This window comes from Xenopus laevis, chromosome 1L (genome assembly GCF_017654675.1).
Source record: "Xenopus laevis strain J_2021 chromosome 1L, Xenopus_laevis_v10.1, whole genome shotgun sequence".
Taxonomy (NCBI): Eukaryota; Metazoa; Chordata; class Amphibia; order Anura; family Pipidae; genus Xenopus; species Xenopus laevis.
This window is the reverse complement of record NC_054371.1, coordinates 27,928,250-27,950,879: the sequence shown is the minus strand read 5'-3', so window position 1 is coordinate 27,950,879 and position 22,630 is coordinate 27,928,250. Positions and strand designations below refer to the sequence as shown.

General features: G+C 41.4%; 1 protein-coding gene across 4 annotated transcripts in view; it reads left to right on the top strand.

Annotated features, from left to right (window-relative positions):
• Window positions 1-22,630, top strand: part of slc2a15a.L (solute carrier family 2 (facilitated glucose transporter), member 15a L homeolog) — a 94,899-nt gene that overhangs the window by 8,349 nt on the left and 63,920 nt on the right. The window contains exons 1-2 of one of the 4 annotated variants that reach the window (XM_018228675.2): window positions 859-932; window positions 21,003-21,062. In XM_018228675.2, the coding sequence (XP_018084164.1) occupies window positions 903-932; window positions 21,003-21,062 (90 nt within the window). In that variant the 5' untranslated portion in view covers window positions 859-902. Of the gene's footprint in view, window positions 1-858; window positions 933-5,188; window positions 5,257-7,245; window positions 7,300-21,002; window positions 21,063-22,630 lie in introns of those variants that run through there. The other 3 variants (XM_041587942.1, XM_018228683.2, XM_018228672.2) reach the window with 3 other exon arrangements.

Below are 22,630 nucleotides of genomic sequence, written 5' to 3'. Positions count from 1 at the left end.
GGGCTCCGGGGGGATCGGTCGGGTCAAAATCCGTCCTGACCAAAATACCGATGTCCGCCCGACGAAATATGTCAGCACACGCCACACGCGATCCGGAAATCGTACGAATCCTCGATTCGTACGATAGGATCTGTGTGTCTATGGTCACCTTAAGGCAGTTTACCGGTTCCACTGGTCATTATCCTTTGTGGTATTTGATTTATTTAACTCTGTGTTGTGCAGTTTTGTTCTACAGTTAGTTACAGAATCCAGGATTCGGTTCGGGATTCAACCTTTCTGAGTGGGATTCGACCGAATCCTAGTGACTGGCCTAACTGAATCCAAATCCAAAAAATCATGTGACTTTTCATCACACAAACAAGGAAGTCAAACATTTTTTTAAACCGTGTGCTGCACTTTTTTTTCTTCCCCTTGTTTCCCTAATTTACATCTGCAAATCTGGGTTCGGATTGGGTTCGGTATTTGGCCAAATGTTTCACAAAGGATTTGTCTGAATCCTAAAATAGTGGATTTGGTGCATCTCTACATAGAATGACAAGCAATACGATAACAATGATATCTAGCCTTCTGCTTGACCAGCGTCACTGAAGAGAGAATAGTAAAGTTAAAAATCACAAACCATATGGCTGCTTTTTGGCTTGTTTCACTTTGCACAACCCAGTATACCCCAGTGCATTATATGAACATAACCAATGTTGTAAGCATTCTTATTAATATTTATAAGCTACTACCAATCAAGATGCTCGTGCTCTCAATTAAATGACATAAAAAGTCTCAGTATCCCACTCTGACACATGAAATTATATTTCCGAGGAGCATGTGCTGCCAATTATGGTCCCACTTGAAACAGACTGCTATAAGAGGAACAGAAATGCAAAGAATTCTTTTCCTTATTCTTTCCGATGGATGGAAGGTTTAAAGCCGCACACACAGTAAGTTAACGCCTTATTCGCATTGCAGGTTTAAGTGCTCCATTCAGCTGAACTACAGTGTCCAGTGTTTTAGCTACTAGTCGACCAACTGCAGAGGAGAGTTGTAGTTAATATATGGCCAGGAATCCATTTTCATTTGGCAACAGAATGAAGGTCTTTATATTTACATGGATTTTAGTTTGATTTTATGTAGTATTTGTTTTACCCAGCTGACACGGGTTCTTATGAGATCAGTGAAACAGAGAATTTTGTCTGTAATTTACTAAATCAATTAGTATCTAATCAGCTTTGCAGGGAGTTGTCAATCCATTAATCATAATCTAGTAAAAAAAATAAAGCATCTATTCTCTGGGGTCCTCATCTGTCAGTTTCTGCCCTTTGGCACTTTGAAGCACCGTATCAAGTATTTCATTTTAGAGAAGTCTGCACATGGTATTCAGGCAGGATAATTGGCTCCCATTGATATTGGTCCTAGTGGTAGTAGGAACTTTTGTTCTCTGGGACCCTCACCCTTTCTGTCAGCTTCTGCCCTTTGGAACATTGCAGAACCTTGTCAAGTATTTAATTTTAGAGAAGTCTGCACATAAAGCCTGGGGTATGGCATAAAGGCAAGTTCATTGCCTCCCACTGAATTGGGTCCTAGTGTAGTGTGTGAATGGGAGAAAACCCGTTTGCTCCGGCTCTGTTAGGTGGCAGTTGCAACAGCAGATTAGTAAAGGGAAAGAGGTTTTAACTTAAATGGTTTTTCTCGGGGGACCTAGGTACACTAGGCTGACACTAATTTTAAGCTTCACTGGGGCAGAGATTGATGTGAATGATTTACAATCTCTAATAAAGAATAATATTGAAAAAGATAATGCCTGAAGCCAAAAGGGAGGTGACAACAGATTATTTAATGGGCTTGTTCACCTTTAAATGAACTTTTAGTATGATATAGAGAGTGAGATTCTGAAAAATTTGCAATTGGTTTTAATTTTTTATGATTTGTGGTTTTTGATTTATTTAGCTTTTTAATCAGCAGCTCTCTGATCTGCAATTTCAGCAATCTGGTTGCTAGGGTCCAAATTACCCTAGCAACCATGCATTGATTTGAATAAGAGACTGGAATAGGGATAGCAGAAGGCCTGAATAGAAAGATATGTAATAAAAAGTAGCGATAACAATACATTTGTAGCTTTACAGAGCATTTGTTTTTAGATGGGGTCAGCGAACTCCATTTGAAAGCTGGAAAGAGTCAGAAGAAGAAGGCAAATAGTGATAAAAACTAAACTAAAAATAAAAAATAAATAAATAATGAAGAGCAGTTGAAAAGTTGCTTAGAATTAGCCATTATGTAACATACTAAAAATTAGTGTAACTAAAGAAGTAGGTAGAAATGTTGTACATGATGTTTTGTGCTTCTGTACCAGCCCAAGGCAACCACAGCCCTTTAGCAGTAAAGATCTGTGTCTCCAAAGATGCCCCAGTAGCTTCCCATCTTCTTTTCTGCTGATTCACTGCACATGCTCTGTGCTGCTGTCACTTACTGAGCTTAGGGACCCACTCACAATATACAGTACACATAGAATAGAAATGTCACAATATAAGGCTGATTAGTAATTAATACAGATAATTACTACATGGCAGCACAGAAACCAGTGCAATTAGCATCAGAATTTAATAATCAGCCCTGTAGCATCAGTTTATATTACAGACCAACCTCATTTTCTGCTGGATAATTAGTGACGACCCCTAAGCTTAGCTTCTCAACAGCTGCTCAGAGCCCACTGAGCATGTGAGTGTCACAGACAAGGTGAACCACCACTTTAAAGGGCCTCTAGCTTAATTTTGAGAAACAACTGGCAAGTAGGAAAGAAGCACTTTTGAGCTCATGTGGGAGAAAAATCCTTGTTCCTGGATCTGGAAAGTGAGGGCTGGAACATGCAGGCTGATTTATACACAGGTAATGATCGACTTCTGTGTTGGGCAGTGCCAGAACTGAGGGGTGTCCAGAGATACCCCTGAGAGCACCCCTAGAAAATCATGTAAACATTATATAACCCAATAGGCTGGTTTTGCTTCCAATAAGGATTAATTATATCTTAGTTTGGATCAGGTACAAGCTACTGTTTTATTATAAAGAAAAAAAGAGTGTGAATTGTGTGGACTCTATGGGAGATGGTCTTTCTGTCATTCGGAGCTTCCTTGATAACGTTGAAAAGGATTTAGGACGAGAACTGTACTTTACTTTTCAAATTGGCCAAATGGAGATTTTGTTTAAGCTACTAATTATTATGTGTGACATTATTTACATGTTATTTTCTCTCCCCATATGCACAGTTCTAAAGGGCTACAGTATAAATGACTAGGGGGCACATTTACCTAGGGTCGAATATCGAGGGTTAATTAACCCTCGCTATTCGACCGTTGAAGTAAAATCCTTCGACTTTGAATATCAAAGTCGAAGGATTTTGCACTATTCCTACGATCGAACGATCGAAGGAATAATCGTTTGATTGAACGATTAAATCCTTCGAATTGAACGATTTGAAGGATTTTAATCCATCGATCGAAGGATATTCCTTCGATCAGGAAATTGTTAGGAAGCCTATGGGGACCTTCCCCATAGGCTAACATTGGCCTTGGTAGGTTTTAGGTGGCGAACTAAGGGGTCGAAGAATTTTTTAAAGAGACAGTACTTCGACTATCGAATGGTCAAATAGTCGAACGATTTTTAGTTCGAATCGTTCAATTCGAAGGTCGTAGTCGAAGTTCGAAGTAGCCATTCGATGGTCGAAGTAGCCATATTCGACCATTCGAAATTCGAACTTTTTTTCCTCTATTCCTTCACTCAAACTAAGTAAATGGGCCCCTTAATGTAGAAAATCTATTTAAAACAGAAGCCTCTAACAATTCTATTTCCTTTTAAAGGCATGGTTCACCTTTAAATTAACTTTTAGTACGTAATAGAACGGCCAGTTCTAAGCAACATTTCAAATGGTCTTTATTATTATTTTTTTTCATAGTTTATATTTTTTCTTTATATTATTTTTCTTCTTTTGATTCTTCCCAGCTTTCAAATGGGGGTCAATAACCCCATCTAAAAACAAATGCCCTGTAAGGCTACACATGTATTGTTATTGCTACTTTGTTGACAGACCTCTAATTTTGCAAACTATAGAGATGCCGAATAAAAAGCTAAATAACTCAAAAACCACAAATAATAAAAAATGAAAACCAATTGCAAATTGTCTCAGAATATCACTCTCTACTTCATTCTTAGGGGCAGATTTATCAAAGGTCGAGATGAATTTTCCAATTGAAAAAATTTGAATTTCGAGCTATTTTTGTGTACTTGGACTTGGATTTGGGAATTGTCCAAATTCGATTTGAATTTGCAAAAAATTTGAAATTTCGAATATCGGAATTTAGCATGTATTGTCTCTTTGAAAATTCGACTTTGACCATTCGCCATCTAAAACCTGCCGAATTGCTGTTTTAGCCTATGGGGGAACTCCTATAACCCATTTGGAGTCAAAGGTTTTTTTGGGAAAAACTTAGAATCGAAATTCGATCGAATGCACTATCCCTTTCGATTCGAACAATTCAAATTCGGCCAAATACGTACCTATTCGATCGAAAACTGACCTATTCAACCCAAAAAAAGACTTTGACTTAATTTGGGTTGGTCTTTTTGATTTCAAAGTTTTTTCAATTCAAAATTCGACCTTTGATAAATATGCCTCTAAGGGTAGGACTACATGGACGTTTTTGGCGCGATCCGACGCGCTGCAACAATAGTCGCGTCTGCGTCCGATAGTCGCGTCGGATCAACGCTGTGACTTCATCCGACATTTATATCTCTTACCGCGCACCAAAAACGTCCATGTAGTCCTACCCTTAAAGTTAATTTAAAAGTGAACAAACCCTTTAAAACGGTTTCACAAATATTTTAAGGTTTTTTAAAGCTGAAACCCAGCCATAAGAAAGAAGTCTTGGTAATAACCCAGGTGCCTGATTTCACAATGGTTCAGTTTGCTTTACTGTCCTGCTTGAAAAAGCAACTTTCTCTAATGGAAAGATTATTAGATGGCCTTGTGAGTTAATCTGTAGATCTAGATGGGATCACATAATTGCTGATCATTATGTCTCTGTGCACTGCATATCTCATGTTAATGATTTATCATTATGAACAATGGTGATGGCAGCCAATTTTATTCAGAAGTGTGTTTAATGATTAATATATAATTAGCGTGTTCCTGGTGCCACTCGCATACTTTTTCCTTTTTTTCCCCAACTAAATGAGGAGGCAGAAGGCACTTAGGAAGAATAAGTTGCCCTGCTGGTAGGTGCTGTCTTATTAATAACCATTTTACCCCTCCGTTGTCTATAATATACAGAGATGTTTTTATATATACTCAAATGTATGTGTGTATAATGTATCCTTTTATGTTTTTATTGTACATTATTAGTACAGGTATGGGATCTGTTAACTTCGAAACCTGTTTTGCAGAAAGCTCAGAATTACGAAAAGGCCGCCTCCATTTTATCTAAATAATCCAAGTTTTTAAAATGATTTCCCTTTTCTCTGTAATAATAAAACAGTAGCTTGTACTTGATCCCAACTAAGATATAATTAATCCTTATTGGAAGCAAAACCAGGCGATCCTGGGCACCTCCCCACGGCACTCACCGTTTCACGCTAGAGGGGATTGGGGGCAGTCCACGCTAGTGAGAGAGCGTTATCGCGCTCTATGCAATAGAAGAGCCGTATTTCTGGGTTGAAAATGGAAATTTGGCTCTTAGTTACCAGGAGCGGCATTTTTGCCACCCCAGGCAACCAGGGGGGCACTGCCACCTGAGGCTCGTCTCATTGGTGGAGCGCCCCTGCTTGGTGTATCAGAGGAACATCTTTCTTATTCTGGTTTGGGTCCCAAGGACTTTGAGAGCAAGATGCTTGTTGTATCCCCCTGTAGTGCACATTTAGCAGGGCATGTGTTTTGAACAGTGTTTTTCTCCAAAACTAAAGTATAAGTGTGTGGGTGCAAAGTAGCATCCTCTGAAATTTGCGTGATACAGCAATACAACCTCAAATTAGCATCCGTTTTGGTAAATTGCATTGTAAATTGCAGTGGGGATGGTTTCACTCCTTTGAATGGATGCTGGTGGCATTAGTGTCCAATTTGCTTGGGGCAGGTCATTTTCGGCTGTGGAAGTAGGGAAGGGGCTATAGAATTGCTGACAGGATCACTGAGAATTGCCATGCGTCCATGCATGCAGCTGCTTGCAATGCTTCAGAGAAGACCAGTAACGTACCTAGCACTGATGGGGCCCAGGTGCAGAACGTATAGCTGGGCACCCCTAGCAGGCACAATCTTCACTCTGGATTTGGAACTGCACAAGTCTCTGACAGGCCCAGAAGCAAATGCACCCCCAGTAGTTCTGTCACTGGAGAAAGCTTCACTCTGTAAATGTGCCTCTAAGGTGCCTGAATTAGAGTTCTGCATAGGTGCAATTGGGCAGACCCGTGCCCACTAACCCACAACTTGCAAGGTAAAAACCCAACCTAACTAATAACCTGACCCAAATGAAAATGCAAAACCGAAAGTGACATCACAATAGACTGAGAGTGATGTCACTCTGGAGGCGGATCAGGTCAGGGGAAAAACTATTTTTTAATTTAGGGAGGGGGTTAAGAGCCTGCAATCTACCTAGGTACCCAAATATGGGGGGTTGTGGATGCACACCTGAGGCCAATTTCAAAAAGTACGTGAAAAGAAAAATAGGTAGCACCTTCCGTTGATAGAGATTAATAACTTTCAGTGGTGTCTTACTTTTTCTTTCTTTTTGTTTAGCCAATTTCAAAAAGTATAAAGCCCTGTCTAAGTAATTCAAGTAAATATGCCAGTGCATGTAATTTTGAAACAGGGTTTTTTTTGTTACAAAATTATGATCATAATATTGATAAGCCACCATACCACGTCAAGGTAAAACCCCACATGGTGGTCCCTAACTTATTTATCTTTAGTCATAGTAAAAAAGGTACATTACCTCTCTGTAGTAACAATTCTTTATGTAAACATCTCCTGTGCTTTGGTTTCAAACTCTGTGCTAGATCCTCCCCCGCCCATTTTAGAAAAGTAGAAGTCAGGTGTTGTAATTAAAACCAAGTTTGTTTTTAATTAGAAAAGTAGAAGTCAGGTGTTGTAATTAAAACCAAGTTTGTTTTTAATTACAACACCTGACTTCTACTTTTCTAAAATGGGCGTTGGTTAAGGCAGTCTCTCCCTCTTAAAAGCCGCTCAGCAGTTGGCGGGGGAGGATCTAGCACAGAGTTTGAAACCAAAGCACAGGAGATGTTTACATAAAGAATTGTTACTACAGAGAGGTAATGTACCTTTTTTACTATGATTAAAGATAAATAAGTTAGGGACCACCATGTGGGGTTTTACCTTGACGTGATATGGTGGCTTATCAATATTATGATCATAATTTTGTAACAAAAAAAACCCTGTTTCAAAATTACATGCACTGGCATATTTACTTGAATTACTTAGACAGGGCTTTATACTTTTTGGAAATTGGCCTCAGGTGTGCATCTACAACCCCCCCATATTTACCTAGGTACCCAGGCAGGGTACCTGTGGAAATGCCCATATGGTCACAGAATCAGGGACTTTAAGTCTGAAACCCAAGAGTTTAGGAGGTATTCCATACCTCCCAACTGTTCAGTTTTTCGCTGGACAGTCCCAATTTTGACAGCTCAACCCTCAGTCCAGGGTTGGTTACTGAAATGTCCAGACTTTCTCTTTGTTCTCCTGCACTGAACAGCCAGAAAAAGATTCAACGTTTCTAACTTAATTTGCTTTTGGCAGAGAGCCCAAAATACATGGCAGGTGCACTTCAATACTTTTGTAACAATTTAAGGTACGCAAAGAAGCAGTTGTAACAATTAAAGATAAGCAGGTCTCATGGAGCAACTGTGACTTGCAGCTTAAAGGAGAAGGTAATTCTGCTCTGATTCCTCTGTCAAAAGAAACACTGCATTTCTTTCCTTCTATTGTGTATTCATGGGCTTCTTTATCAGATTTTCTGTCTTCATCTTAAACCTCCGTGCCATGGGTGTGAGCATGCTCAGTTTGCTCCTCTTCCCCTCTCCTCCCTACTCTGCTGTTATCTGAGCCCAAAGCTAAAAGTAAGCAGGTAGAGACTCAGGCAGGATGTGAGGTCACACCAAGCTAATACTGCAGCTGCTATCCTAAACATACAGAGAGCTTCTAGAGCTTGTAACTCCGGTATGATAAAATATTCTGCAGAATAAATATAGCATTCTAACTTGCACTATTGCAGCTAATCTATTGGCAATAAAATGCCTCCGTAGCTTTCCTTCTCCTTTAAAGGGCAATTCACCTTCATTAGCAAAACTGTAATAACACATAAAAACCAAGAAATGCGTTGAAACTTTCATAACCTGCCACATTTTGTAAAATGAACATGGTGTAGTGGGTGTGTCCACGAAACGAGGTGTGGTCAAAATGTCGCTGCGCTCCACGCGCCAAATCTTTTTGTCCCTCTTTCTATTTCCTAAATGTTGGGAGGTATGGATTCTGTGGATTAGAATCATAAACACCCATGGGTAGATGCAGTAAATCTTTTCAGGTCTCAAAGTGAAAAACACTCACCAGTTTAGGGAAGGGGTCCAGGTGCACCGCCCTGAACCGTCAGCTGAGGGAGCAGATAACCATATATAGAAATTGAGCAGGAACTTCTAGGAACCAATCTTCCAGGCAGACTTTTTCATTTAAAAAATTATTTATTTATTGAGGAGCACTAGGTCACAGCCTAACGCGTTTCATATCAACAGGATACTTAATAATAGAACCTAGAAGATTGGTTCCTAGAAGTGCCTGCTCAATTTCTATATACAGGTATGGATTCTGTGGCTACCCAACCCCATGCTGGATACAGTAGCTTTTTAATGCTTGTATGGTTCTGTCCATGCCTTACCTTTGCAGATGTGCTTCTGTGCCTTTTCTATTGAAGGATGTACCAGGTACATTCCACTCCCGTATGTAGAAAGGACATAAGCTGCTACCAGTATTTTGGCATTTTTGTTCCTCACTTGTTAAATGCTTACCATAACTTAACAGGAAGTCATGTTTTTAACAAAATACCTGCTTCTTTGTAAGGGAATTAGTATAAACCTAGCAAGATTAAAAGGCAATGCATAATAAACAGTCATTATTTGTACTCCAGTATCAGAGGTGAAGTTGCGTTAGGATTAAATAAAATAGTGTTGAAAACCTTGATTCGTGCAGGTTAAAGTCCCTCTAACACCGAAAAAGATAAAAACGTCCAGTGCAGCCAAAAGTACTGTACATGGTGCCAGGGTATACAGATCAATTCTGGGATCCTCAAAGCTATTCTCAAAAGATCTGAAAACAAAGATTGTAAAGTATCATGGTTTAGGGGAAGGCTACAAACAGCTATCTCAGAGGTTTAAACTGTCAGTTTCAACTTTAAGGAATGTAATCAGGAAATGGAAGGCCACAGGCACAGTTGCTGTAAAACCCAGGTATGGCAGGCCAAGAAAAATACAGGAGAGGCATATGTGGAGGATTGTGAGAATGGTTACAGACAACCCAAAGATCACCTTCAAAGACGGGCAAGAACATCTTGCTGCAGATGGTGTATCAGTACATCGTTCTAAAATTCAGTGCAATTTGCACAAAGAACATCTGTATGGCAGGGTGATGAGCAAGAAGAAAACGGTGCTTGTTATATGCAAAAGCTCATTTAGACAAGCCACAGTCATTTGGGAACAAAGTGCTTTGGACTGATGAGACAAAAATTGAGTTATTTGGTCATAACTAGAGATGTCGCGAACTGTTCGCCGGCGAACTTGTTCGCGCGAACATCGGGTGTTCGCGCTCGCCGGAAGTTCGCGAACGTCGCGCGACGTTCGCCATTTTGGGTTCGCCATTGTTGGCGCTTTTTTTTGCCCTCTCACCCCAGACCAGCAGGTACATGGCAGCCAATCAGGAAGCTCTCCCCTGGACCACTCCCCTTCCCTATAAAAACCGAAGCCCTGCAGCGTTTTTTCACTCTGCCTGTGTGTGCTGAAGAGATAGTGTAGGGAGAGAGCTGCTGCCTGTTAGTGATTTCAGGGACAGTTGAAAGTTTGCTGGCTAGTAATCGTTTTGATACTGCTCTGTTATTGGAGGGACAGAAGTCTGCAGGGGTTTGAGGGACATTTAAGCTTAGGTAGCTTTGCTGGCTAGTAATCTACCTTCTACTGCAGTGCTCTGTATGTAAGCTGCAGTGGGCAGCTGTCCTGCTTCTGATCTCATCTGCTGACTGCTGCAATAACAGTAGTCCTTGTAAGGACTGCTTTTATTTATTTTTTTGTTGTTTTACTACTACTACTACTACTACTACTACTACTACTACTACTATAAGAGCCCAGTGCTATTAGTCTAGCAGTGTTGGGGAGTGGGACTGGTGTGCTAATCTGCTGCTCCTAGTAGTTCAGCAGCACCAACTTTAATTTTTTTTTTTAATATTCATTTTTTTTTTATTTTACTTTTTTTATTTTACTACCGCTGTAGTAGTGTATAAGTTGACCTTTTAGGCATTATTTTCCCCTGTAGGCATTATTTGCACACTGTTTTCTTCAACCCGCCATCGAGCTGTGTGACCTTGTTCCCATTCTGTCTAAATATCCATAATATTACCGTCTCCAGAAAAAACACCGGAGTCACTTTTTTCAAGCAGCATTCATATATTTTACGTAATCCGTATCCACCGCTGTAGTAGTGTATACGTTGGCCTTGTAGGCATTATTTGCACACTGTTTTCTTCAACCCGCCATCGAGCTGTGTGACCTTGTTCACATTCTGTCTAAATATCCATAATATTACCGTCTCCAGAAAAAACACCGGAGTCACTTTTTTCAAGCAGCATTCATATATTTTACGTAATCCGTATCCACCGCTGTAGTAGTGTATATGTTGGCCTTGTAGGCATTATTTGCACACTGTTTTCTTCAACCCGCCATCGAGCTGTGTGACCTTGTTCACATTCTGTCTAAATATCCATAATATTACCGTCTCCAGAAAAAACACCGGAGTCACTTTTTCAAGCAGCATTCATATATTTTACGTAATCCGTATCCACCGCTGTAGTAGTGTATACGTTGGCCTTGTAGGCATTATTTGCACACTGTTTTCTTCAACCCGCCATCGAGCTGTGTGACCTTGTTCCCATTCTGTCTAAATATCCATAATATTACCGTCTCCAGAAAAAACACCGGAGTCACTTTTTTCAAGCAGCATTCATATATTTTACGTAATCCGTATCCACCGCTGTAGTAGTGAATACGTTGGCCTTGTAGGCATTATTTGCACACTGTTTTCTTCAACCCGCCATCGAGCTGTGTGACCTTGTTCACATTCTGTCTAAATATCCATAATATTACCGTCTCCAGAAAAAACACCGGAGTCACTTTTTTCAAGCAGCATTCATATATTTTACGTAATCCGTATCCACCGCTGTAGTAGTGTATACGTTGGCCTTGTAGGCATTATTTGCACACTGTTTTCTTCAACCCGCCATCGAGCTGTGTGACCTTGTTCACATTCTGTCTAAATATCCATAATATTACCGTCTCCAGAAAAAACACCGGAGTCACTTTTTTCAAGCAGCATTCATATATTTTACGTAATCCGTATCCACCGCTGTAGTAGTGTATACGTTGGCCTTGTAGGCATTATTTGCACACTGTTTTCTTCAACCCGCCATCGAGCTGTGTGACCTTGTTCACATTCTGTCTAAATATCCATAATATTACCGTCTCCAGAAAAAACACCGGAGTCACTTTTTTCAAGCAGCATTCATATATTTTACGTAATCCGTATCCACCGCTGTAGTAGTGTATACGTTGGCCTTGTAGGCATTATTTGCACACTGTTTTCTTCAACCCGCCATCGAGCTGTGTGACCTTGTTCACATTCTGTCTAAATATCCATAATATTACCGTCTCCAGAAAAACCACTTGAGTTACTTTTTTCAAGCAGCATTCATATATTTTACGTAATCCGTATCCACCGCTGTAGTAGTGTATACGTTGACTTTGTAGGCATTATTTGCACAGTGTTTTCTTCAACCCGCCATCTAGCTGTGTGTATTATCGTTTCCAGAAAAACCAACTGAGTTTTTGTTGTTGTTGTTGTTTTTTTAAAAATAATGCCAGGCAAAGGCAGGCCGCCACGCAGAGGCCGTGCTAGGGGCCGTGCTGCTATGCAATCCTGTGGCCCTAGCAAATTGCCCAGTTTTAAAAAGCCAATGACCCTGAACTCCCAAAATGCTGAAGAGGTAGTTGACTGGCTTACACAGCACACCCCATCCTCTACCGTTTCTAACTTTACCACAACATCCTCCTCATCCTCCACTGCTATGGCCACCCCACGTAACACTTCCTCCACCACCGGTGCCCCTTCTTCACTGGGGTCAGAGGAGTTATTTTCCCATGAGTTTCTTGAACTGAGTAATGCGCAACCATTATTGCCAGAAGAAGATGAAGGAGATGAGGACCTTACACCAGATTTAATTCTGGCAGAGAACACGATAGAGATGGACATAATGAGTGATGAGGAGGAGGTCCCCGCTGCTGCTTCCTTCTGTGATGTGTCAGAAGAAATTGATGCATCTGAGGAGAATGATGATGAGGAGATTGATGTTTTGTGGGTGCCTAGTAGAAGAGAGCAAGAGGAGGGTAGTTCAGATGGAGAGACGGAGAGTCAGAGAGGCAGTAGGAGAATAAGACTTAGAAGAAGCAGGGAGGACAGCCCGCAGGGATCAGCAGGGCAACAACATGTATCGGCACCTGTGTTCAGCCGGCCAACGCACCCGCCATTGCCGCCAATACCGCCAACTCCGCCAACTTCTACTGTTACCGCCAGATCGCACACTTCCAAAAAGTCAGCAGTGTGGGATTTTTTTAATGTGTGTGCCTCTGACAAAAGCATTGTAATTTGCAATGAGTGCAGTCAGAAACTGAGCCTTGGTAAGCCCAACAGCCACATAGGTACAACTTCTATGCGAAGGCACATGAGCGGCAAGCACAAAGCACTTTGGGAGCAACACCTCAAAGGCAACAGGCAAACTAAAAGCCACACTCCTTCTGGTCCAGCATCTTACTGCTCTACCTCTGCTCTCCTTGACCCGTCTGAACCACCCTCCACTCCGCCTTCCACCTTGACCACCTGTTCCCATTCCCAGTCATCTGCCACCAGCCAAGTTTCTGTGAAGGCCATGTTTGAGCGTAAGAAGCCAATGTCTGACTGTCACCCCCTTGCCCGGCGTCTGACAGCTGGCTTGTCTGCACTCTTAGCCCGCCAGCTTTTACCATACCAGCTGGTGGACTCTGAGGCCTTCCGCAAATTTGTAGCAATTGGGACACCGCAGTGGAAGGTACCCAGCCGCAATTTTTTTTCTAAAAAGGGAATACCACACCTGTACCAACATGTGCAGAGCCAAGTTACCGCATCTCTGTCACTTAGTGTTGGGCCAAAGGTCCATATGACTACTGACGCATGGTCCTCCAAGCATGGTCAGGGCAGGTATGTCACCTACACTGCCCACTGGGTGAACTTGGTAATGGCTGGGAAGCAGGGAATGGGTAGCTCAACAACAACAGTGGAGTTGGTGTCACCGCCACGGATTGCACGCGGTTCTGCCACCACCTCTACTCCTCCATCGCTCTCTACCTCGTCTTCTTCTTCTTCTTACTCTGCTGCTGGGTCCTCCTTCTCCTCCTCCACACCTGTGCACCCCCAGCTCCCCCTAGGCTATTCGACGTGCCAGGTACGCCGTTGTCACGCTGTCTTGGGGATGACGTGCCTGGAAAGCAAAAACCATACCGGATCTGTACTCCTGTCATCTCTGCAGTCACAGGCCGATCGGTGGCTGACCCCACACCAACTGCAGATCGGAAAAGTGGTGTGTGACAATGGAAGCAATCTGTTGGCAGCGTTGAGACTAGGCAATTTAACACATGTGCCCTGCATGGCACATGTGTTAAATTTAATAGTCCAACGTTTTGTCTCCAAGTACCCAGGATTCCAGGACGTTCTCACCCAGTCCAGAAAGGTGTCGGCCCATTTCAGACGTTCCTACACAGCCATGGCACGCCTTGCTGACATTCAGCAGCGCTACAACATGCCAGTCAGGCGTTTGATTTCTGACAGCCAGACTCGCTGGAATTCAACGCTCCTTATGTTGGAACGTCTGCTGCAACAACAAAGGGCCGTCAACGAGTACCTTTTTGAACTGGGTGGTAGGACTGGATCTGCACAGCTGGGGATTTTTTTCCCCCGTTACTGGGTGCTTATGCGCGATGCCTGCAGGCTCATGCGACCTTTTGAAGAGGTGACAAATATGGTCAGTCGCACCGAAGGCACCATCAGCGACCTAATACCCTTCGCTTTCTTCCTGGAGCGTGCCGTGCGACGAGTGACAGATGAGGCTGTAGACCAGCGTGACGAGGAGCTGGAAGCGCACGATTTCTGGTCGGAATCACCAGAACGAACCCAGGCACCTGCTGCAACGCAGGGAGAGGTGCCAGAAGTGGAGTCAGAGGAGGAAGGTGGCTTTGTGGAGGAGGAGGAGGAGGACCAACAGGAGCAGGCTTCCCAGGGGGCTAGTGGTGACCTTTTGGGGACCCCTGGTCTTGTACGTGGCTGGGGGGAGGAGACCGTGGATGATGCAGTCCTTGATAATGAGGAAGCGGAGATGGATAGCTCTGCATCCAACCTTGTGAGAATGGGGTCTTTCATGCTGTCATGCCTGTTGAAGGACCCCCGTATCAAGAGGCTTAAGGAGAAGGACCTGTACTGGGTCGCAACGCTACTAGACCCTCGGTACAAGCATAAAGTGTCAGAAATGTTACCAACATACCACAAGTCCGAAAAGATGCGGCATTTACAAACCAGCCTGCAAAACATGTTGTACAATGCTTTTAAGGGTGATGTCACTTCAGGAACTCATCAACATTCCAGGGGCAGAGGTGCCAGTAATCCTGCCACGAGCACACCTGCAAGGACAAAGCCCTTTGGCCAGTCTGTAACGTCAGACATGCAAATGTTTTTCTGTCCAAGGCAGCGCCACAACCCTTCTGGATCCACCCTCAAAGAACGCCTCGACCGGCAGGTAGCGGACTACCTGGCATTAACTGCAGATATCGACACTCTGAGGAGCGATGAACCCCTGGACTACTGGGTGCGCAGGCTTGATCTGTGGCCAGAGCTGTCACAATTTGCCATGAACCTCTTGTCTTGCCCAGCCTCAAGTGTGCTCTCAGAAAGGACCTTCAGTGCAGCAGGAGGGATTGTAACTGAGAAGAGAACTCGCCTAGGTCACAAAAGTGTCGATTACCTGACCTTTATTAAAATGAATGAGGGGTGGATCTCGGAGGGTTACTGCACGCCGGAAGACTTGTTCTGACTTCTATGCAGCTGTCCTTCTCTTCAAGCCTCATGACTCCACACACAGCTGTCCTTTAGCGTCCTCCTCCTCCCTCCGCCACCGTTACAAACTAGGGTGCAAACCCTACTGGTTTAATTTTTTCTGGCCTCTGTGCTTCAGTGGCTGCAACCAAAAAAACTGGGCAAACAATGTCTACAAGGTCAACGTATGGCAAAAAATGACTATTTTCAGCATTTATATGGCATATTTTTTCTGGCAACTGTGCTTCAGTGGCTGCATCCAAAAAAATGCATATTTTCTGCATTTATATGGCATAATTTTTCTGGCCTCTGTGCTTCAGTGGCTGCAACCAAAAAAATGCATATTTTCTGCATTTATATGGCATAATTTTTCTGGCCTCTGTGCTTCAGTGGCTGCAACCAAAAAAATTTATATTTTCAGCATTTATATGGCATAATTTTTCTGGCAACTGTGCTTCAGTGGCTGCGACCAAAAAAATGACTATTTTCAGCATTTATATGGCATATTTTTTCTGGCCTCTGTGCTTCAGTGGCTGCGGCCAAAAAAACTGGGCAAACAATGCCTACAAGGTCAACGACGTTGACCTTGTAGGCATTGTTTGCCCAGTTTTTTTGGCCGCAGCCACTGAAGCACAGAGGCCAGAAAAAATATGCCATATAAATGCTGAAAATAGTCATTTTTTGCCATACGTTGACTCAACGTATATGGCAAAAAATGACTATTTTCAGCATTTATATGGCATATTTTTTCTGGCAACTGTGCTTCAGTGGCTGCGACCAAAAAAATGCATATTTTCTGCATTTATATGGCATAATTTTTCTGGCCTCTGTGCTTCAGTGGCTGCAACCAAAAAAATTTATATTTTCAGCATTTATATGGCATAATTTTTCTGTCAACTGTGCTTCAGTGGCTGCGACCAAAAAATGCATGTTTTCTGCATTTATATGGCATAATTTTTCTGGCCTCTGTGCTTCAGTGGCTGCAACCAAAAAAGTTTATATTTTCAGCATTTATATGGCATAATTTTTCTGTCAACTGTGCTTCAGTGGCTGCGACCAAAAAAATGCATATTTTCTGCATTTATATGGCATAATTTTTCTGGCCTCTGTGCTTCAGTGGCTGCAACCAAAAAAATTTATATTTTCAGCATTTATATGGCATAATTTTTCTGGCAACTGTGCTTCAGTGGCTGCGTCCAAAAAAACTGGGCAAACAATGTCTACAAGGTCAACGTATGGCGAAAAATGACTATTTTCAGCATTTATATGGCATATTTTTTCTGGCAACTGTGCTTCAGTGGCTGCGTCCAAAAAAACTGGGCAAACAATGCCTACAAGGTCAACGTATGGCAGTTGTTTAAAGAGAACAGTAGATTACTAGCCAGCAAAGCTACCTAAGCTAAAATGTCCCTCAAATCCCTGCAGACTTCTGTCCCTCCAATACAGAGCAGTATCAAGCAGATTACTAGCCAGCAAACTTACTATCATCTGTCCCTGAAATCACTAACAGCTCTCCCCCTACACTATCTCTTCCAAGCACACACAGGCAGATTTTTCAGATACATTTTTGCCCTTGATCCCCCTCTGGCATGCCACTGTCCAGGTCGTTGCACCCTTTAAACAACTTTAAAATCATTTTTCTGGCCAGAAATGTCTTTTCTAGATGTTAAAGTTCGCCTTCCCATTGAAGTCTATGGGGTTCGCGAACCGTTCGCGAACCGCTCGCGTTTTTGCGCAAGTTCGCGAATATGTTCGCGAACTTTTTTTCCGACGTTCGCTACATCCCTAGTCATAACAAAAAGCAATTTGCATGGCGGAAGAAGAACACCGCATTCCAAGAAAAACACCTGCTACGTACTGTCAAATTTGACAGGCATGTTATATATTAAATGGAAGTTGCTACTTCGAAAGCTCAGCCAATGATAAACAAAACTCCAAAGAATTAAGAGGGGTTCCCAAACGTTTTCATATGACTGTAGATGTATATGTGCGACGTGCCTCATGTGTTCTCTATCAATTAATTAAATTTTGTAACATGAAACGCAGGCTTGTTCTACAGATTATCTTGGTACTTTTATTGATTTAGATTTCAGTATAACTTCAGATAAAAAACTTCCTTCAAAAGAATGAGGACTTTTTTTCCTGAACATTAATATTTTTTCTTTTAAAGTCTGTCTTTCCTTTCAACCACTAAATTATAAAGAACCTTGGGGCTTTGCAAAGGTGACGCTGTTTTTTTTTTTTAAACTCCAGAAAAGACAAAGTAGAAGAATATATTATTTTTCATTCTTAACCCTTTTTAATTCATTCTGATTAGCAGTCATGAGTAATAAGTAATACATTATAAATAAACACAACATTCAATTACCTACATACCCTCAGGTTTAATTAACACCCACACGTTGGGTCATCTAGATTGGCTAGCTTTACTGGTATGGAGATATGTAGAAACGCAACAGGTCAGTTACTGAGGGAACACTCCGTATGTCAAACCTCTGATCAGTGATCCCCAACCAGAGATTTGTGCACAACATGTTGCTCCCCATCCCCTTGGATGTTGCTTCAGTGGCCTCAAAGCAGGTGCTTATTTTTGAATTCCTGACTTGAAGGCAAGTTTAATTGCATAAAAACGAGGTGTTCTGCCAAGTAAAGCCTCCTTTAGGCTGCCAGTCCACATAGTGACTAACAAATAGCCAATTATTGTCTTGGCCACAGCTAAGTGATCCACAGTCTACAATAGAACCATAATCCTAATGGCAGTAAGTTGTTGTTGATGAATACTTTCAATAAAGAGTCTACTTTTAGTGAAGCTAGTAGATAAGGTTCGCTCACCTTAAGTTTTAAAGCACCATAGTACTTCTCTATGATGAACAAAATGTAAAATTGTTGCCAAGCTCCAAAACTATTTAATGGGAATTAAACAAAATGGTCTTTTAATGGAGATATTTGTGGTTAGTCATGGGCTGCTGTAGTCTACTGGTCATCAGCTTATGATCCACCTTAGTGATGCAGGGGTCAAAGATTGTTTGCACGCACCCAACCCTAACCCAACCCTGCCTGCTACGCCACAACGATTTATGTATCCTCTTTCCACCCACCCCATTCCTGATGTCACCGAAAGTGAGTAGGGTGAGCGTGGGTATAAAGTAAGCGCCACCCCATCATTAGCGGGTCCAGGATAGTGCCGATAGTGTTGGGAGGGACTAGAGTGGTGGCAAATACAGACCACCACCCACCCATGACCAGCCTCTGGGTAACAATTGGCCCCATTGCAGATCGCAACCTTTCTTTTGATCCAGGGCTGCAAAACATTGGTATGGAGGCCAAATGCCCACTGTGACTTTTGAAATGCTTGCACCTGTGTACTAAAGAAAATCTTTTGCATGTACAAGACTTATATCATATTGATCATTTTCACTTTTGGTGTTACTTTTCCTTTTAAATAAATGTAATGGGGGAAATCCTATGAGACTTAGCAGTAAATTGTTACTCAGAATGCTAAAATAATTGGTAATGTTACAGTAACATACACACACACACATATATATATATACAGGTATGGGATCTGTTACCCAGAATGTTCGGGATGTGGGGTTTTCCAGATAATGGATCTTTCCGTAATTTGGATCTTCATACCTTAAGTCTACTAGAAAATCATGTAAACATTAAACGCAATAGGCTGGTTTTGCTTCCAATAAGGATTAATTATATCTTAGTCTGAATCAAGTATAAGCTACTGTTTTTTATTATTACAGTGATATTTGGATAAAATGGAGTCTATGGAAGATGGAGTTGCTGTAATTTGGAGATTTCTGGATAACGTGTTTCCGCACACCTGTGCGCATATATATATATATATATATATATATATATATATATATATATATATATATATATATATATATATATATATATATATATATATATATATATATATAACAAACAAGGGAAAGTTGTGCTCACCACTAGTTTTTAAAATCATTAGGCGGGGGTGCAATGAGGGTGTGACCACAAAAAACATATAGTTGATAATGGGTTGAGTGCAGAGGAATCTTGTATTTGTCTATATATATATATATATATATATATATATATATATATATATATATATATATATATATATATATATATATATATATATATATATATATATATATATATATATATATATATATATGCATGGATACAGTATATAGATATGTAGATATTGCATTTTTATGCATAAAAAATGCCTAAAAAACTGTTAAATAGCATAATTGTGTTATGTTTTAAATAGCTTTCCACCAATGGGCCCCCGGTAATGCTGGGGGCCTGGGAATAAGGGATGAAAGTCCCTGGAAGAACTCCAGATAATCCATTATAGATTACCGGTGCATAGGAAATGTGGCTGCATAAATTTGGTACAAGTGTTTGATGTTGGAAAGTAGAAATGCCTCAAGAAAAGCAAATGCTAATGTACGTGATTTCTTGATGGGCTTAGTGGCTGCCCTGCTGACCTCTGCCTAAGTACTCCACACTTACACACTAATTATATGTTCTTCTGTTAGTCATTTGCTTTGCTGACATCCTTAAATCCTGCCCTGTAAGTCATTTCCAAATACTTGGTTGATTTAAAGGAAATGCTCCCTGGAAAATTAGCATGTTGTACCTTGGAGATAGAAGTAACATAACTAACCTTGCTGTTAGTCTTCTTAAAATTCTGGGAGATTTAGTCGCCTGGCGACTAATCGCCTCTTTTTTGGGACGACTAATCTCCCCGAACGGCTTCCTCCTGTCCTGCGCCGGCTATAATCAAAAGTTTGTTTTCCGAAGTTGCCTGACGAGGAAACTTCGGGCGTCTTCGGAATATTAAAGCGCTGCGTGTGCCATGCCGCTGGTGACTTTTCATTATAGCCGGTGCAAGACAGGGAGAAGCCGTTCGGGGAGATTAGTCGTCCCAAAGAAGAGGCGATTATTCATCATCTGACTAAATCTCCCCGAATCGCCAGGTGTGCCCTTACCCTTACAAGAGTTGTTTTTTTAATAAATTTTACTCCATTGTAATTCCACGTTTTGATGAAAATGTAGTAGTAATGGTTACTATTTTAATAGAGTGTTTGAATGAAGGAACCTTATCGGATCTTCAATGGCTGCTTACACTTACATACTGTACAACGTTCTATCTTAAAATAGTACTGACAATTTACTAAAATACAATAAAGTGGATCCTAGGGGGTTATGTAATAAAAGGCACTAAGTTTTCCCAGGAGCAGTAACCCATAGCAACCAATCAGCAGGTAGCATTTACTGGTCACCTGCTTTATAGCAAACATCTTATTGGTTGCTGTGAGTTACTGCGCCAAATGAAGTGCCTTTTATTACATATAGGGGCAAGACTGCTTGAACTCACTTGTTACAGTTAGGCCTGGTGTAAACAAACAGCAAATGGCACATGGTTAATCACATGAAGATAATCCCACAGTCCAGCAGTTATCATAATAAACCGTGCTACTGCTCACCTTCAGTTATCTAGAAATCGTGCGGCGGTCAGCCAGACCCATCCCACCTTATGTCACTCTCAGTAACTAATGTCCTTGTTTTATTATAGCAAAAAGAACATTGTAATATGGAACATCTCGACCATGAAACAGGAAAAATCAGCAGTAAGGTAAGAGAAGAACTACCATTAGTAGTTGTGGCAGCAAATAATTATAAATGGGGAAAGCAATGACGCATGGGCTCAAACAGACCCGCTACTCTCTGCTGGTCATTTTTGTATGTCAGTGGGAACGGTTGTAAAAACTCGAATTAGCGTGCACTCACGCACTTCTGTCCACGGGTCCTTGACAACACCTGTGCTGCAACATAGAAAACGTCCCCGGATCCAGACGTGTTTAATATGGAATTAGCAATAGCGATATGGAGCACACGGTGGTTTAGGAAAAATCAAGCCTTCTTTATTGAAAAATCCATAAAATCATCAGTACATCAATACATATGTGGATATGACCTCTCCCCCACACTTGACGCGTTTAATGAAACCACCTTAGCCCCGCCTAGTAAAAACATTTAACCCTTTTAAACATTTAACTGACCTCAAAGAACAGTTTCTCACATATATATGCAACACCTGGTGTCTCAATTACTCCACTAACAAGGCAGGTAGAAGCTGATCTGAGAAAAGACATATATCACAGGTATCCCTGTCTACATAATAGCAACACTACTGTTACAATAAACTTACCAAAAAATGAATCATCCATCTTGCAACATTGTATAGATAGCAAGTCAACTGACTTTGAGGTCAGTTAAATGTTTAAAAGGTTTAAAAGGGTTAAATGTTTTTACTAGGCGGGGCTAAGGTGGTTTTATTAATGGTGTTGGGGGTGGTTTTCCCTATGCTTCTGAGGAAGTGGTCGAGACGCCAAGTGTGGGGGAGAGGTCATATCCACTGATGTACTGATGATTTTATGGATTTTTCAATAAAGAAGGCTTGATTTTTTCCTAAACCACAGTGGGAATGGTTGGATGCTATGATCTCCACCAACAAGAAGCTGAAGTGCAAATGCCCCCATGCGACATCACTCTTACACCAAGTCCAGTTTGGGGTCCAGTGGTGCCAATACAAAGACAAATACTGACTGCTGATTGGCAGTTTCTTAATTTAAAGGACAGTTAAGCAGCTGGTGCATAGGACCAAAACAATTCTATACCACTCAGTTCCTGGCCTAGGGCAAATTGGAGTATCCAGAACAATATTCAGATCACACAGATGGCTGGACCATTGGTCATAGACCTTATATATTGGGGGAGGAGGAGAAGAATAAAGCCATACAAATAGGTAAAGCTGAACAATAAAATATGTATGTAAAAAAAAAAAATTTCAAACCTGCCCGATAGATATCCTCTTTCTGGCAGATTTGCCAGGCCCTCCCAGGAGCCATATACATATTTTATCTGGAGGGGCAGTTGGCATTTGTTTACATCAGCTTTACCCTTACTACAGAGAATTTGGAAATCCACGTTAAGAGCAGGTGCTATAACCACACTTGAACCTTTGATTTAACTGAAGACAACCAGCACTTTGTTTCTTGTAATAGAATATCAAATGTATGTCATTTTGGCAGCAATGCCTATATACCTCCACTCACGGGAGTCCCCCGTCTATAAACTGTAGCTAATAGTAAGATCATCTGATGTCTAGGAAGGTTTCCATTTATCCAGGTCATGATATAT